A 15991-nucleotide genomic window follows, 5' to 3' on the forward strand; every position below is an offset into this window, starting at 1 on the left:
ATTCAATCAGCTAAACTAGCTCACCGAATTAAACACTACATACATAGTTTAAACCTAAGAATAAAATAAAATAACTCTTCATAAAATACATAAACAAGTTAAAATGAAAAAAAAAACAATATTTACAGAAGTCAAAAACAATCTTAAAATAATAAATACAATAAATAACTAAATATTCTGTAATATAATCTAGTAGTAACTGGCAATATGAGAACACTCCAGTTTTTATATCATCATTGCCAGAAGTTTTAACTTCAATATGGACAGTATACTCTTTTTAGGTTCTCTGATACTTTCAACTGTAACAACAATGTGTTCCCTAATAATTATCACCCTGAATGGGCTCTCCTATCACTCTATCTAGGGCTATCCTTACCCCTGTTAGAGCCTAACCTTCAATATATTCGATCGTCTCTATTTTGATCGCTCCCATCCTATCTGTGACCTTTAAATTCTCCCGCACCATCCTCCTGATTTTTTCCTTTTCCATTCTTCCCAGTGCCTGTATATATAACTTTCTTTCGACCAATATGGTTGTTGTGTATTTCCTCTCCGTTCGCTACCATGCCCTTATGGTCCCACCAGATAGTGGAGCGGTGGATCTGCATTAGGTATCTCCTCTTGCCTCCCTTTTAGTGAGTGTCTTTCATACTTTATGTATAGACAAACTTTGCAGTTTCCTACAGCTTCTATGATTGTCTTCTTCATCCTCCACCAAAAGTATTTGGTATTTCACAAAAGTGAAATTAATTTTTAAAAATCCTCTGTAGTTTTAGGTATTTTTAAGTAATAACTCCATCTTATATTATTATTCTCTATTTTCATACGCCTTATATTTTTCTATTAAGCTTTTATAACCAGAAATGTTTATTATAGACAAAGGGTGTCCAATCTTTTTATAACAAATTCCAGAAGAAGTATGCCATATTGAGATATGTCACAACTGTATTCCCCCTCTTTTATTACCTTCCACTTACACAATGATTATTTCTATAAGATAATTATTTGGTTACATATACCTAACATGCCTAAAACAAGTCTAAATAAATCTTTTTTTTCCAAAAAGAGAAATTTTTTTTAAATTACAAAATTAAGAATAAAAAAAAGCTACTGGCTGGCCGCATGCCATATTGCACCCCTGTCCTAGACGTATAATACTGACAAATTTAAAAAATCAAAAACTCACCTCCAATTCAGTTCTGCTGTAATCAGACTTCAAAGGTGAAGGTTGAACAGCATTCAGAATCAACTGATGAATGAGGAGGGAGTGTGGATCAGTATCTGTATCATCGCATTCATTCAAAGTTTCTAGCGATGAATAAGGCTGTTTTAATACTCTTCGCAGGCGACTCTGATAATTAAGAAGTAATCTACCAGCTTTAACAGCTGCTAATACTTGTTGCTGGTTATGGAGAAGCGGCATATTAATGCATCCAGCTGAAGTAAAAAAAATAATAATAAACAAAATAATTATAAAGAAAACAGAAAGATAAACACAAAATAAATTTACAACCTGGGACAGTCTTAAATGAATGGGAGTAAGTTGTAAGAGACAACAATGTAGCCCACGTTTCTAATAGTGAATCAGTCAATGGCATTTGATCTAAACTAAATTGCAGAGAAGGTACAGGTTTCAAAGCATGAAGATTTACTATTTTTAAACCACTTCCATCAGTCATTTGCACCATTAATTTTCCTCTTTTACTTATTCGACAAATAGTACCTAAAATATAGAGATCATCAAAACACAATTCATTATAAAATATTGAGAATAGTAGAAATAAATAAAGAATTTTTACAATATATATTAATAAATTTCTAATAAATAATTAAAAGAACAACATATATATTTTTTTTATAAATCACAAATATATACACTGCTAGAAATATGTTTGCTGGAAAAACAAACTATGTTTGTTTTTTCCATAATAAAAAACAAAACAAAGGATATATTTAAAGAGAAAACTTATCCAATGTGAGGGTCTAGGATCTAAAATGTACATGATTGAGTCAGAACTAAACCATCATTTTACTTCCTCACTAACAAAAGCAGGGAAGCTTAGTATTCATTAAGTAGAATTAAAAATTTTCATTTGCATTTTACTGTTTAGACATCAAGTTACAAATTTGGCTGTGTCAGTCCGTAGTCAAATAAGCATTTGGGCATAATCAATTAAACTGATATTCCAATTTTGATAAATCTTTCAGGGATTGTGCAGGTTGGTATCTAGTTGGTTCATATTAATTTTTTCCTCTACTTTCACTAACCCATGAGTAAATGTATTTTACTTAGCACACCCATACTTCAAATACGGCTTATCCAATTTAGCTTTAAGTTGGGGATCAGTGTAGCCTTGGTCTTGTAAACTGTGTGCGGTATGGTAATTGTTAGAATGATTACCAAGGATTTTTTTATTTATTGTATATGGATTCAATATTACTGATTATTGCGTAGATGAACATTAATCTTTTTTTTAATAATTTAAAACAAGTTATATAAATAAACTCTTTTTTGTCAACTTTTTTTAAAGCTCCATTTGTCCTTTGAAAATTAAAAATATAAATATAAATCAATGTTAATATACATAAATAAATTTCAGTTGGTCACTAGTAATGATCACGTAGATCCTGCATTAGAAATTAGACAACAGTGAGTATAAAAAGTACAAAAGATAAGACCGATAAAAGATCCTTTAGGCAATACCAGATGTGACCAACTTGAAACAAATTTTTTATAATTAAAAATGCAATTTCAACAAACCATCTTGGACATTTTTAAACCCCATTTACTTGAATAAAAATGTTTTCTCTAGTAAAGAAAATGTGAGTAATATATTTTTTAATGAATTAAATAATACAATAAAATACAAATAAAAAACAGAAATATAAGAACTAGATAAGTACCTTATAACAAACAAAATGAATATGTACGGTTAAAAAATATTTTAATAATTTAGGCATTGAAAAAATTTAAAAGCTAGTTTGTAGGAAGAAAATATTAATGACCAAGTTTAATTACCATTGGATGTAAGGCTAGAAATAGTAACAATTGCACCAAGATGTGGTCGACTATCAATTCCTCCCAGTACTAGTAACGAAGCCATTGCACTGCATTGCATGCTAACCGTCTCTGGGTCTATTTCATTCTAAAAATATTGAAAGATAGCACATTTACTTGTTTTATGGTAAAGCAAAAATAATTAAAAATACCAAAAACAATACCTGCAAATTAAGCAAAGGGTGAGAAAGAAGATCTCCAGCAAGAGCTAATTTAGTAGTCAGCATTTGATTACAAACTGAATTCCATTCATTCAGTGAATGCAGAGTTCTCACAAGATTAACACTTTCTTCAATTAAGGTGCTGGTATGTGAAGGAGAAACTAAGACAGGTATTTTTATTTCTAAAACAAACAAAAAAAATTATTACATTTATTTATTTAAGAATCCAACAAAGTTCTAATTAAAAGCAAAAAAATAATGCTAACGTTGAATAGAATGGATAAAGAAAGTAATACTAATGTATAGAATGGATAAAAATAATAATACAGGTTATGCAAACCTAAAGGATCGGTGCCAATATCACCAATTGCTTTTTACATACATCTTTTGAGTTCTATCTATTCAAACCCAAACCTACAAGATCTGTCTTAACGCGATCAGTGGATCCACTACCAACACTTTGGTCTACCCCTGGGATGTTTACTCATCAGTTCAGAGTTTATTAATATTTTTGGGATCCGTTTGCTGTTAAGCCCTAAACCTTAAATCCCCACCTAATTAAATCCTTGACGCTATGCTATAACCTGAATTATATTTATTAGACACAGTTCAACCAATTTGGCGTTATTCAGCCTTCCGAATTTTCCAGTTCTTTTTTGGTCTAATTCTTTTTTGGTCTAAATATTTTATACAATACTGTATTTTCAAAAACCTTAACTGTTCCTCCCTTAGAGGTAAAGGCCACATTATGCATTTGTAAAGAACAGTAAGAAGGAGAATATTTTTGTAAATTCTACCTTTGAAGTTTCTGGACAGAAGGTATGAGGTAAACAATTTCGAAATTGAAAAATAACAAACGTTTCCCTCCTTTAATCTCGCCTTTATTTCCTCATCAATTTTGTTTTTTCTAGATACAGTAGACCCTAAATACTTAATCCTCTTTACCTGCTCAAATGTATTTACTCCTATTTCTATAACAGCCAAATTGTTGCCATTTCTACTCCTACCCTTATATTTTGTTTTATCCCTACTTGATTCAATACCTAGTTCTTTGGTAGATTTTATCCACTAGTTTTATAGTTTTTTCGTCTTCACCATTAGTACCAAATCATCAAATTACACAACCACAAATATTTTATCACACTTTTTGGAATTCATCATATTTCTAACATTTATAGCACTAAATTAACTGAGATGGGTGAAAAAGAATTGTTTTATTTTTAGCCCAACCGGACCTCAAACTTATTGGAGTAATGATTACCAATTTGACCATTATTACACATTTTGGTCATGTACATCCATACTTCTTTAATATCCTCAACTCATTCAAAATATTATACAGTTTCTGGGGGTCAATAGAACTGCAAGCCATTATGAAATCTAAATAGAGCAGATATACTTTATAAATAATTTATATTCTAACTTTTACTGTCATATAAAAATTATCACCAAAAAATAATATTATGGAAAAAACCGTAAAAAAAGTTATGTTGCATTAAAAAGATTTGATTTGTTATAATAAATAATTTATGATTAAAAAAAAAAAAGAAAGAAAAAGGGAACATTGACAATGAAAAAGTATGCTATCTATAAATATTTCCTTTTCTTACTTCATTCATCTCATTTAATGAAATAAAATCACTGTTCCAGTTCAATAGTGTAACATTTCAAAAGATATTTATTTTGAGATATGCATTTAATTTTAGCAATAAGGGTAAAATATATAGAGTTCAAAACTGTAATATCTCGAAAAAAAAATTTTTTTACTTAGATTTTATTACATTTCTGTTTTACTGTATAGATCTTATCTTTATTGCTAAGATTACAAAATCAATATCTCAAAATAATTTTTTTTAAAATGTTACACAGCTGACCTGGGACAGCTTATTAGGAAGATGGTTCATAATCAAAACTCAAGACATGTTTTTACAAAATAAGTAAAAAAAAAAATATTAAATCATTATTAAATGGAGAAGATGGTCGGGGGTTGGGGTCACTCAAATAAACAAAAAATTATTTATTATAAACAGAAATTTATTTAAACAAAAATAAATTAAAAAATTATTTTTGTTTATGCTGGAAGATTGCAGATTGACAGTGTATAATAATAAATGGAATATGGTCCGGGTGCGGTAAAATAAAACTCAAATAGTAATAACTATTTTAATTGAGCCAACGTTTTGCCCCACATTTATTTGTGTTTTTTTGGTGAGCGCACCCCCCGACGATCTTCTCCACTTATTAATCTACGGTCAACTATATACACCTCATTATAAATCATTATTAGTTTAAAAACACTTATACCTCCATTGTAGATATGAATGTCCGCTTTACAACTAATGGAAATTTCACCCAACAAATGCAGAAGTTTTTCTAAAACAGAATACTTCTCCTCAATTTCAGTGATACCAGAGGGTAAGATCACCCGGAGTAAGCGATATGTCAAAACCTACAAGTGTGTAGAAATATAATTATCAGTATTTATACTTATCAGGTAATTGATAAAAAATATGGAAACGACTTTGATCTGATCTGACCTGTGTTTTTAATTCCTTTTTCGAGCTAGTATTAATAAGAGAAAAAAGTTGATCCAACCAAGAATGAGATGAAAGTGATTTACAAATTGATGGGTTTACACTTATTGCTCTTAATAATCCTAAATTAATCCAACATTTGCTTTGTATTGCATTCTGCAATTCCTCATTAGTTGCATTCTGTAATATATTATTACATCTTGTAAGTTCTACAATATATTATAATATAAAGCCATTAAACAATAGAGATTTTATTAGTAATTAGAACTTTCTTTACCTTCAGCATAACCTTTAAAAGGCTAGTGAAAATTTTTAGACTTGAGTTTTGCATTTTATGGGCATTGAGGCCGCAGCATATTGATAATGACCAGAGAAGTAAAACAGCAGAATGGCCAAGAACTTCATTAGGATCGCTATCTTCAAAATGTGAATCTACAAAGGATCAGGATTAAGTAAAGCATTGAATAAGTTAATTATTGCAGTTAACCTAATGATAGTAAACATAAAACACTATAATGATGAAATAAGCTACAATAATTATTATTTCATTTCAATTGGTAGTTTGTCAAGTGCAGTATACACTGATTTTACAACAAAATTGATTAAAATGACTTTCAGTAAGTAAACAGCCTTTTATAATACAATATGCTATCAATAAACTATCTTTGAATTTTAACCTACCATACATACAGTAAGAGAACGTTCATGCTTTTTAAGAGTACAATAATGTATATTAGATAAAAAAAATGTAAATTTTAATCAACTTTCAAGTTTCTATTAGCTCTTAACATTCATATTAATAGATTAATACTAATAGGTTTATTTATTGAAAACAAAAAAATTTACTAGTTTTTGAAATGAGTTGAATCTTGATTTTTTTTTTTTCATCTTAGATAACATAGGAAAGTTACAGCCTTATCTGTTGGTCAAAACTTCAACAAGTGAAGGCAATAGAGAATTTGTCACATCATTAGAATTTATTTAAATATTCTTTTAAAAAAATCTCAAAAGAAAATAACAAGTCAATGATTAATTTAATTAGTATTAATGGATAAAAAAAATTTAAAAAACATACTTTTCTGTGTATCCATTTCAGTGTCAACTTCAGGGTCATTCTCTTCAGCCAAAGGTGGATCTGCTAACCTCAGATCGTATTTTCCTTCTTTGCCCATCCTGTAAGAATTGGCAGAACCGTTGTCCCATTGAACACGTATCCATCCATCTTCTCCAAGTTCGCCAATTATTCTTCCTTCCCCTGGAGGTGGGCCATCCTAATAATCACTGTACGTTATTAAAGATAATTACAAATATTGATATTAAGTTATGTTTTGAAGGCTTACATATGGCAGATCACTTTTTCATGAGTATAAGCAACCCTGAATTGAATAACTATAAGTTCTAAAACTTGATTTTTTAATGTTAAAAGTTATGATTGTCTTTGCAATTTAAAATCTTAGGCAAGAAGTTTATAAAACAACTGTTTAGATAAAATTATTATTGTTTCAAGGGTATATGTTTAGAGAAAATTATATGTATGCTTTAAATGTTTTCTTTAGAAGTTCTGGAGCAATCATTGTCCATTTTCAAGTCATGTTTTACTATATAACTATATATAGTTATAACTATATACAATATAGACTATTTTGATTGTTTTTAAACTAGTTATATTGTTAAATGGAAACTTAACCTCGAGATAAAAAATAAAATATGTAAACAAACCTCAACCAAACAAATTTAGAATCCTTTCAAGAAGAAAATAATTTACCTTAGTGCAACAAATTTTTGCAATGGTAATCTCTATATAGTGGAAAGGACCTTTATATATTGTATTGTCTATAGACCAACTCAGTACATGGATATCTCAACATGAATCACTGCGAGCCTTTTCCAGCACTCTTTTTCAGTTTTATTTATTATAACCCAACACTATAAGTTTTGTTTACATATATGAGAAAGATTGTTGTTCATGTTGTTTAGTAGGTGGCTGATAAATGGAAAATATGTTCATTAAGAATTTAAGTCAATTCTAAAATTTAAAAAAAAGAAGCCCATTAAAGGAAAAAAACATCTCAAAAGAATCCTAAGAACATTAATCACAATTTAAAAAATAAAGAAAAGTGTGAAAATGGAAGTGCACTATCCCTTAAAAGTAGGAAGAATGCACTTTGACGTGGCAATAATAGTGTTATGATTAAAATGTACCGATTGGAGACCAATCCTTCAAGAAACAGTTCAACAGTTCGGTGTAGATTAGTAAAAAAAAATTACAATGTATTGATTATTTTTCAAAACACATTTATTATTCGTAATACACATGTAGTTCTCAGTTGAAGTCCATATAATTTGTTATACAAAGTAAATAGTGAGCAAGCCTCCATATAATTAATTTTTGGTCAACCAAACCTCATTTTATTGAATCTCTCTATATAGCAATCATTTTTCAAAACCCTTCAAGATTTGTTATATCAAGGTTCAGCTAGGTATCAAGATATTGTAGTAACTCGTTCCCTAGTTTTTTTCACTAGCATAACTAAAAACCAATTAATTCTCATTTCCAATTTTATTAAAATGATTAGCAGCATTGGTTAGTTATTGCATGCTTAATAATAAGTTGTTGTTGTTGTCTGGGGCTTAGTAATAAGTTAAAGCTGTTGACCAAACTAATAACTGCCAAAAACAGGTTTATTTTGCCAACATGATCAAATTTCTGCTGAGGCTAGGAGTAGTAATCCTTTGTCAAATATTAAATATTACTTTGGCCAAAAGTTACTGCTATTTCTCAAATTTTCATAACTAAACTCCATAACAGGTTTCAGATTGTAAATTCCCCAACCTGATAGAACCCTATTGGCATCCCCTTTGGATATTTTCCAAATATGTATCATATCCTTAAAAGTAATAATATGAAAATAAAACTATTGTTTTAAAACAAACAAGTTTACCTGATCACCCCATTTCCAATCTGGCCCTCTAACAACTCTTGTCCCAATTGTTAGAAGCGAAATTATGTTTGTTCCTGCCACTGAATTCACATCGTGTTTATAATTGAAATCTTTAGTATTATCTTCATATATAACATTAACATCTTCAACAGTTTTTTCTTTTTCTGGAGTATTATTTATATCTGAAAGACATTATATAGTTAATATAACATTAATAGGTTCAAGTAGAATAAAATTAGTGAATTAATTAAATCAATACTTAATGTATTTACCTAAATCTTTTAAAATAGTTTCAACAAGGGATAAAATTCCTGAATTTATTAAGAGGCTCAGTTCATTACCATCAAACTTTTCAGTAATCATACCTAAAGTAACAAGCACAAACCTGAAAGTAAAATATTTTTTTATTATAAAAACAAAAATTATTTCTGTTTTACATTAATTAAAAGTTTGAGAAAAATATTAAATAACAGATAAATAGATAATAACAAATTAATTTGAATGAACATAAAAAGCAGAACAAATTAAACTGTTTATATATTATAAAATATTTCTAACAAATTTAATCATCTGCACCTTGTCCAAGAAAGTTTCCTAGTAGGAATTACATTATTTTTCAAATAGGCTTTAGACCAAGGCCAACCAGGCTGGACTAATTCTCGTAAATAGTTAGCAGCCCATTCAATTACGTGGCTTTTTGCTAAAAGAACTTCCAATTTCTGGTAAGGAGTCACCAGCTGAATGTCATCCATTGCATGCTTTGGTATTTCTCTGTTAAACAAAAAAATTATTCAATTGACTAATTTTTAAACATTGATGACAAATGAAAGAAATGTTTAAAAATTGAATAAAAAATACATAGTTTATGAGAATTACATCAGTGTAACATAAAAATATAAGTTCAGAATGATATTGTAATTAAATTAATTTTTAAAAAATCAAATGCAATTAATTAATAATACAAAAACTAAACTATTGGTTTACTGAATATAACTGCTTCTTTGAACAATGGCAAAGTTTTTTGTTTTTTTTAATCATATACGTAAAAAACAGATAGTTGTTCATTTGAACATGAACAATCATTATTTAGAAATCTAAGCATGAATAATTTCACTCTTCTATCTCTTTGTTTATATAATTTACCTTGCTAAATTTTTTGTGTAATTTGGGCCCAACCAACCATTCAAAATATTATACTTAACGGAGGGTATTAGGAAATTTTTTGTTAGCAAAACTAAAATCATATCAAGTCCCTTTTTTCTAAGCTGTGCTCTTTCAACCTAAAACATAAAGACTGTAATAATTCTTAAAGTCAAATAGATTGACATATCATAAGTTTAAAAGTGCAGTAAAACTATTGAATACAGGCTTAAGATCAGATGCCTGCAGCTCATATTGATTCCTATGAACTTGCTTTGATCTTTTGTGGATCTTGTGCCTCTCTATCTCTAAGACATTATTATTACATAGATCACTCTATAAAAAGTTTTCAAAATAATTTTAAAACAAAAATGTACTCATGTACCACACACTTGTAAATATTGTCTAATATCCAGAGTTTTACTTACTTGAGCATACATCGCTTTTCTCAGTGTTTCTATGTCAGTACCATCTTCCTGAGTAACAAACTCAACAATAGAATTCATTAAATCAAGATCTACAGGCCCTCTAACAGGAATATTTCCATCATCTTGAAAAGAATATGTGCCATTATTTTTTACCAAACATAAATATATATATAAACATCCATTAAATAGTTCATACCTGTTGAATAAGAGTCTCTGTATTTATGCTCTTTAGAATTTTTTTCAGGGATATTAGAAATGACTTTCTTGGTTTTAGCCTCAACTGACTGCAAGAGAAAATAAAATAAGTAAAAAATTATATTTTATACAATACAAGTAAAATATAAATGGTATCTACATTTAAATTAATGGTATCTTTTAACCTACCAAGATTTTCAATATTTAAGTACGGAATAAAGACTACAGAGCTTTAGAAACTAATGGGAACAGTGCTGCAGCAAATAGTTTTAATAAAATATTTATGTTGTATTTTAATTGGAATTATATAAAATTAAATAATAAGACTATGTGGAAAGAGTAATTAAACACTACTCACGTGAGCAATTGTGGACTGTGAAAGGGAAATAGACAGGCAGCATATACCAATTTATGTGGAGTTAAAAAAGGTTTTTCTTGAAAACTATAAAAATAACTAAAATTACATTAATTACCTTTGAGAGTTTAGAAGAGCTTATGGTAGATTGGTTATGCTTTAAGTCAGATATATACTTATTGACCCTCCTTTTCCATGGAGGGTCAATAAATAGCAACTGCAAATTCTTAAGGGCATTAATTTCATGACTAGTAGCAGGTCTGACTTCAAATAACAGGAATCTAAAACCATAATTAATAATAAATGGTAATTACAATTCTTAAAAATATTAATGTTCAATATTTACCAATTAACCAATTAAACATGAAATTTCAACAAGAATGTCCTGAGAGTTTTTTAATAAGTAATTCCCTACAAATGACATAAACATTTCTGTCATAACACATACACAAATATATAAATCTGAATTAAAAAGACAAATAAATGTGAAAAAAATAAATCAATGCAATACCTAATACACAAATTATTCAACATGAATGAATACCTTTCAGTTTTTTTGTACAACTTTGGCCTACTTAATGCTTTGATACTTATACATGCTATAATAAATACTGAACAACCAATGATACAAAAATACACTCAACCCTACTTAATTTTTTTATTATGATGATTTTAACATTTAGAGTATATGATAACTTAACATAAACTGATTACACTTAAAATAATAATCATCTGAATGGAGAATGAATCAAGAATAGAATAACTAATGATAAATAACAATATTAGATAAACACCTGCACTTTTCCATTATTGGAGCACAAACTTCTTTATAGGATCCATTCTGCTCTTGCCTCATTTTTACTAATTTCCATTTGGTTTGATGAATTGCTTTTGCTAATGCATTAAAACAAGAAGAATTTACCTGTCCTGAAAAAAATCATAAGTTACTGGTTAATTGAAAAACAACAGCTAACCAAAAACAATTTAAAGTTGAAATAAAATTAAAATATTAATTTAATAAAAATTAAATATTGTAACAAATAGTCCCTTCCTATTGTTCCGAAATAACATTGATGTCTAAAATATCACCTTTAACTGGAGAATGTTATATATTATATGAACTATTTATTGTAATGAAAAATTATCAAAATCTCATTCTTCTTATAGGATACTGGAGGGGAATTGTGATAATAAGATAATTATATGAAAAACAGGAAGGCTACACTCTCATTAAAATAAGCAGATTAAAACATTCCTGAAGTCCAAAAATGTTGATGTATAAAGAATCATTTTGAAAACCGGGTCATTTCATGTCAACTCAACACAATTTTTAACCTTACCATCTAAGATTTACTTCAAATGTTTCACAGATGCGTAGGAATAGACTTGGAAAAATATGAAATTTTAATGAGATATGCTTCTTGTTTTTCAATTACAGAGCTGGTAAGTCCTCTTAAAGAGCTAAAAAATAGAGAACGGCAATTTTTGGAATCGCTGCAGGAGCTTCCCTAATTTAGCTAGAGATATGTGATGGGTGTCATTTTACAGTATATTCCGTGCCCTTTTATATTATATGCATCACTATGCATGTTAAGATAAGTTAAAATTTATCAAAATCTACTTTAAAACTTTTATTTTTATTTTATCAGAAAGTAGAAAGTTTAAAATTTTAAAATTTATTCCTTGAATGGGTTGTGTTAATGTAAATTACAGAGCAAAAATGTAAATGCGGGATGGAAATGGCTTCAGTATTTAAAAAAATTAAAACTAAAGCTTCACTCTCATAAATTCAACTAATTTATGAGATTAACAATTTATAATAATTATTACAGCAATGTTAGTATTAAAGTATTTGTGGAAATAAGCATGACCCACATCTGAGCAATGATTTAGTTAATAAGCAAGGAGGTATATCAGGAGATTCTTTTATTGTTGCAAGCTTCTGATTCTAATGAAAATATTTTCTATGCAGTTTTAGGAATGAATGCAAGATATTAGTCCATTCCATGTATAGATACTTCATGTAAAATTCAAAGTAAAATTTCATGAAAACTTTAATATTATTATTGCTGTAATAATCAATAAGAATGAAGAGGGTAATTAATCAGAGTAATGCTTAAGTTTTTGATTTTTTTAACATTGAAGCCATTTCCGTCCCACATCTATATTTTTTCCTATGATTTACTTCAGCACATCCTATTCAAGAAATAAATTCTAAAATCTGTACTTTCTGAGAAAATTAAAATAAAACTTTTAAATTAGATTTTGAGAAATGTTAACTTATCTAAACCTCCAGTGTTGCATATCATATTAAAGGACATGGAATATACTGCAAAATGGCACCTATCCCATATCTATAGCTCAATTAGGGAAACTTCTATAGCAATTCCAAAATTGCCTGTCCTCTGTTTTATAGCTCATTTATAAGGGTGTGAGATCTCTGTAATTCAAAAACATATCTTAATAAAATTTCATATTTGTCCAAGTCTATGGACATGTCCAACAGTTGAGCGAAATTTGAAGAAAATTTAAGATGGTAAGGTTTAAAAGTGTGTCAAGTTAACATGGAATGCCCCATCCATGAGAAATAAAATACTACCTTTTTCTGAAGTAGTAAAGAGCAAAGGATTTAGTGCCAGGTGTTTTATTAGAACAGCTAGTAACAGCTTTGTGACTTCCTCAACTGGGTGGTCATTGCTGAAATCACCATGCACTAAGAGGTTATGCTGCTTGTAATGTCGGTCCAAAGAATTCATCAACGATGCCATTGCTTGTTCCTGCAAGTAACAATACTTGCAATATTTTAACACATAAAATTTTAAAATTTGTGGTATTAAAATTTTATAAATGATGGTTCAGATTTACAAAAACTAAACTAGTTCAGTTTGAAATTAATTAAAGAACTAAAATAAAGTAAAAATAATAATAATAATAAATATTCGCACTAACTTAATAACATTGATTAATTAAACTATGATTAATGAAGGATATAAATGTTGAGACAAATACTATATTATCTCATTTACCGATATTCCTAAATCATTATCTAAATGTAATGAGTGAGAGAGAGGCGAAGTAGGTTCAGTAGGAGTAGAACCAGTACTTCTAGCTTCGCCCTTTTCTTCATATGGATTAGGTGGTGTAGCAACGTGCAAGCCACCTCTTAAAAATGTTGAATTTGTCCACGGTGCAAGCTCCTCTTCCGATACTTCAGTACTGACATACAGGTAATGGGCATGAAGTCCTAGAAGATAGCCCAAAGCTCTCTCAGCGTCAAGTAATGAAGAGGTGCTACTTCCACCGTGAGAAGTCTAAAACAAATACTTCTTTGTTTATATTTCTTAAAATATTAAATAAACTATAATAACCATATAAATATGTAATGTAGCACATACATTTTGTGATATAGATGAAATACTGAATTTTATTTTCGTTTTTTATAAAGTCCAAAATCCATATTCATTTTATAAGATCAAAAATATGTGCTCTTATTTTCTTGGATCAGTTAACATTAATTTATCTAAGTGTAGTATATATTTACAATTAGAGATAGCCTTAAGTCATAAAATCCCAGAAATTAGAAAGAAACAGCCTTTAATCAAGGACAAGACCACTTCACAAAAGCAGTTTGAGACCTGAGTTTGAATATTCTTTGTCATATAAAAATAATCACAATAAAACAGTTCCATAATTCTCACAAGGTGTGGTAGAATCTTCACAAGAAATAAAATAAAGCAGAAATGAAACTAAACTACAAAAGACATGACTTCTCTTCTCAAGTCCTCCCAAGAACAATCATATTATTCATAACACCATAACTGGTTGCAAAACCTTCAATAGGCCAATCAACTATAATTAAAAACTTCATCACCGGTCAATAATATTAAAAAGAAAGTAAGAATAAGAAATTAGTTCTCATGAACTGAAAAATAGAAAAAAAAAATCAATAATTGTATTAATTATGATAGGTTAAATATCTGAATGAAAATAACTTCACAATTATTTTAAACTAACCAAACACAAAATTTATGATTTAAGAGAATAATATTAAATCAAACCTAGATTTATGATAAATTAATTGTTGATCGTGGATATTGCATAAGAAGGTTGGGAGGAGAGGGAAGAGCAGTAAGTGAAGAGCACAAATAGTTCATGATTCAGTATTTGGGAGTGGGCTAAGATGTTTTGTTCAGTGATTTTGACATTAACAGGAAAAGATTCATAATTATTGTGTTTGTTGTTATCTTGTTTTTTATTTATTTTTAGTGCTCATGAAGGCCTGAATTTCTAGCCGAAACATATGCACAAATAAATAATTATACTTATTTGTGTTCTTTGCTGACCACCCCCAACCATCTTCTAAATGGTTCATCATTTAAATCTTCTCCTTAAATCTAGATTTATTGGAAATCTTTTGAATAAACAATACTTGAAAGCGAAGCAATAGAACAGTTGAACACTTCATAGGAAATAGCTGAAAAGACAGATTTAAATATATTGATGAGGAGAAGATGATTGGGGGTGCGGTCAATGAAAACACAAATAAGTATGATTAACTTATTTTAATGTGCCGACGTTTCGGCTAGAGTTTCTAGCCTTCTTCAGGGCTAAAAACCAAACAAGATAACAACCACAGTAAGTATAGAAAAATAAAAAAATTATAAAAAGAAAGTATAAACAGAATAATTTTACACATACAATGAATAATTTTACAAAATAGAATTAATAAAATGAAGTGATGAGAGAAGCGGGAAATAAAATAATTTGTTCGGCTTCAGACTGTTGATGTTTTATTAATGGAACTTGGAAATATTCACATATTCGCGAATACACATGATAATCACTCTTATTTCCTTTTGCTTCATGATAATGTACAAGAAATGTTTTTATTAATTATGAAAAATGTTGAAGTGATTGTGTTAAGGAAATAGAGAGCACGAATTTTTTTATCAGGGTGTTTCTTGTCTGATATTTCAGTGGATGTGTACTGTGTCCATTTATCTCAGTTTTTGTTTTCTTGTTCTCAAGGAAAACTAATTCAGACTGAGATTTTATTTATATTTATCTTATGCAGTATACAATTAGAGGGTGAGAGCAATTACAGTTTTTCATTCTAATTCCTAATTCTAAGTTTGACCACTATTTGCGCTGCCACCATTAGGCGCTCGACCTTCCAGC

At 28.9% G+C, this 15991-nt stretch overlaps 1 protein-coding gene across 2 annotated transcripts in view; it reads right to left on the reverse strand.

Annotated features, from left to right (window-relative positions):
* The window catches only part of HERC2 (E3 ubiquitin-protein ligase HERC2), a 63462-nt gene that overhangs the window by 28229 nt on the left and 19242 nt on the right, over positions 1-15991 (reverse strand). For both annotated transcript variants that reach the window (XM_014427130.2, XM_014427129.2), the window contains exons 25-42: positions 13840-14124; positions 13413-13590; positions 11608-11740; positions 10932-11094; positions 10460-10547; positions 10264-10385; positions 9839-9975; positions 9272-9466; positions 8968-9080; positions 8696-8877; positions 6829-7024; positions 6031-6185; positions 5757-5933; positions 5524-5668; positions 3223-3401; positions 3020-3146; positions 1514-1723; positions 1187-1437 (exon numbers count right to left, since the gene is read on the reverse strand). In XM_014427130.2, coding sequence (XP_014282616.1) covers positions 1187-1437; positions 1514-1723; positions 3020-3146; positions 3223-3401; positions 5524-5668; positions 5757-5933; positions 6031-6185; positions 6829-7024; positions 8696-8877; positions 8968-9080; positions 9272-9466; positions 9839-9975; positions 10264-10385; positions 10460-10547; positions 10932-11094; positions 11608-11740; positions 13413-13590; positions 13840-14124 — 3036 coding nt within the window. The remainder of the gene's footprint in view (positions 1-1186; positions 1438-1513; positions 1724-3019; positions 3147-3222; positions 3402-5523; positions 5669-5756; positions 5934-6030; positions 6186-6828; positions 7025-8695; positions 8878-8967; positions 9081-9271; positions 9467-9838; positions 9976-10263; positions 10386-10459; positions 10548-10931; positions 11095-11607; positions 11741-13412; positions 13591-13839; positions 14125-15991) is intronic.

The sequence above is a fragment of the Halyomorpha halys genome, unplaced genomic scaffold (assembly GCF_000696795.3).
Source record: "Halyomorpha halys isolate HHAL.00 unplaced genomic scaffold, Hhal_1.1 Scaffold624.1, whole genome shotgun sequence".
Taxonomy (NCBI): domain Eukaryota; kingdom Metazoa; phylum Arthropoda; class Insecta; order Hemiptera; family Pentatomidae; genus Halyomorpha; species Halyomorpha halys.